The sequence below is a fragment of the Pteropus alecto genome, unplaced genomic scaffold (genome assembly GCF_000325575.1).
Source record: "Pteropus alecto unplaced genomic scaffold, ASM32557v1 scaffold21, whole genome shotgun sequence".
Classification (NCBI taxonomy): domain Eukaryota; kingdom Metazoa; phylum Chordata; class Mammalia; order Chiroptera; family Pteropodidae; genus Pteropus; species Pteropus alecto.
Window position 1 is genome coordinate 8,100,589 of NW_006436282.1, and position 760 is coordinate 8,101,348.

General features: G+C 60.0%; 1 protein-coding gene across 1 annotated transcript in view; it reads right to left on the reverse strand.

Annotated features, from left to right (window-relative positions):
* The window catches only part of THSD7A (thrombospondin type 1 domain containing 7A), a 353,421-nt gene extending 353,024 nt beyond the window's left edge, over nucleotides 1-397 (reverse strand). The window contains 1 exon segment of the mRNA XM_015589436.1: nucleotides 223-397. Within this exon segment, the coding sequence (XP_015444922.1) occupies nucleotides 223-397 (175 nt within the window).
* Between the last annotated feature and the right edge of the window lie 363 nt (nucleotides 398-760).

Sequence of the window (760 nt, forward strand, 5' to 3'; positions counted from 1 at the left end):
ATCGTTCCAATAACTCACTAGTGACTCTTAGTTGTTAGGTTTTTCTTCCCCAATAGCATCGGATGTGTCCTAAATTACTTCCTAGGAATCGTACTTTAAATCTTAAGATCCCAGCACACCCGGGCCATCAAGAAACACAGAGGTCCCTCCTGAAGCTCAGCAGTTTTGAAATGTGGACCCAGATGTGAAGATAGGAAGAAGAGGGAACTCCGTCCCACTTACCAGTCTTCCACAGATAGAGGGTGGGTGCCTCAGCCTCGCCCTGAGCTGCAGCCCGGCAGGCGCACGGGCGCAGCGACAGCAGCAGCAGCAGCAGCGGGAGCAGCTGCAGGACGCCCCGGCGCGGGCCCGCAGCTCCCGGGCTCCGGGACGCGGAGCGCCTCGCTTGCAGCCCCATGCCGTGTGCTGCTGCTCCAAGGTCCAGATCCGGAACGCGGCTGGCACGGAATCTTTCTTCGCCCTCGGAACGTCTTCCCAAGGAGTTCAGAAAGCAAAGCTCTTCCCTGCTATTGTTCGTTTCAGATGAAAAGGAAAGAAAGCTCCTTTAACACCAGGGAACAATAGCGTCCTCCGCGGCCGTGGCTGCCGCTGCCACCGCCACTGGCGGGGATGCTGCTGCGGCTGCCATACCGCGCAGAGTGGCAAGTCCTAGTGGCGAGGGAGGCAGCGGTCCACAGGGGGCCCCAGCTGACTGAGCAGGTCCTGGAGGTCTGGGAGGCAGCGCAGCCCCCGCTGCCAGCTGGAGAGAGAGAGAAGGGGG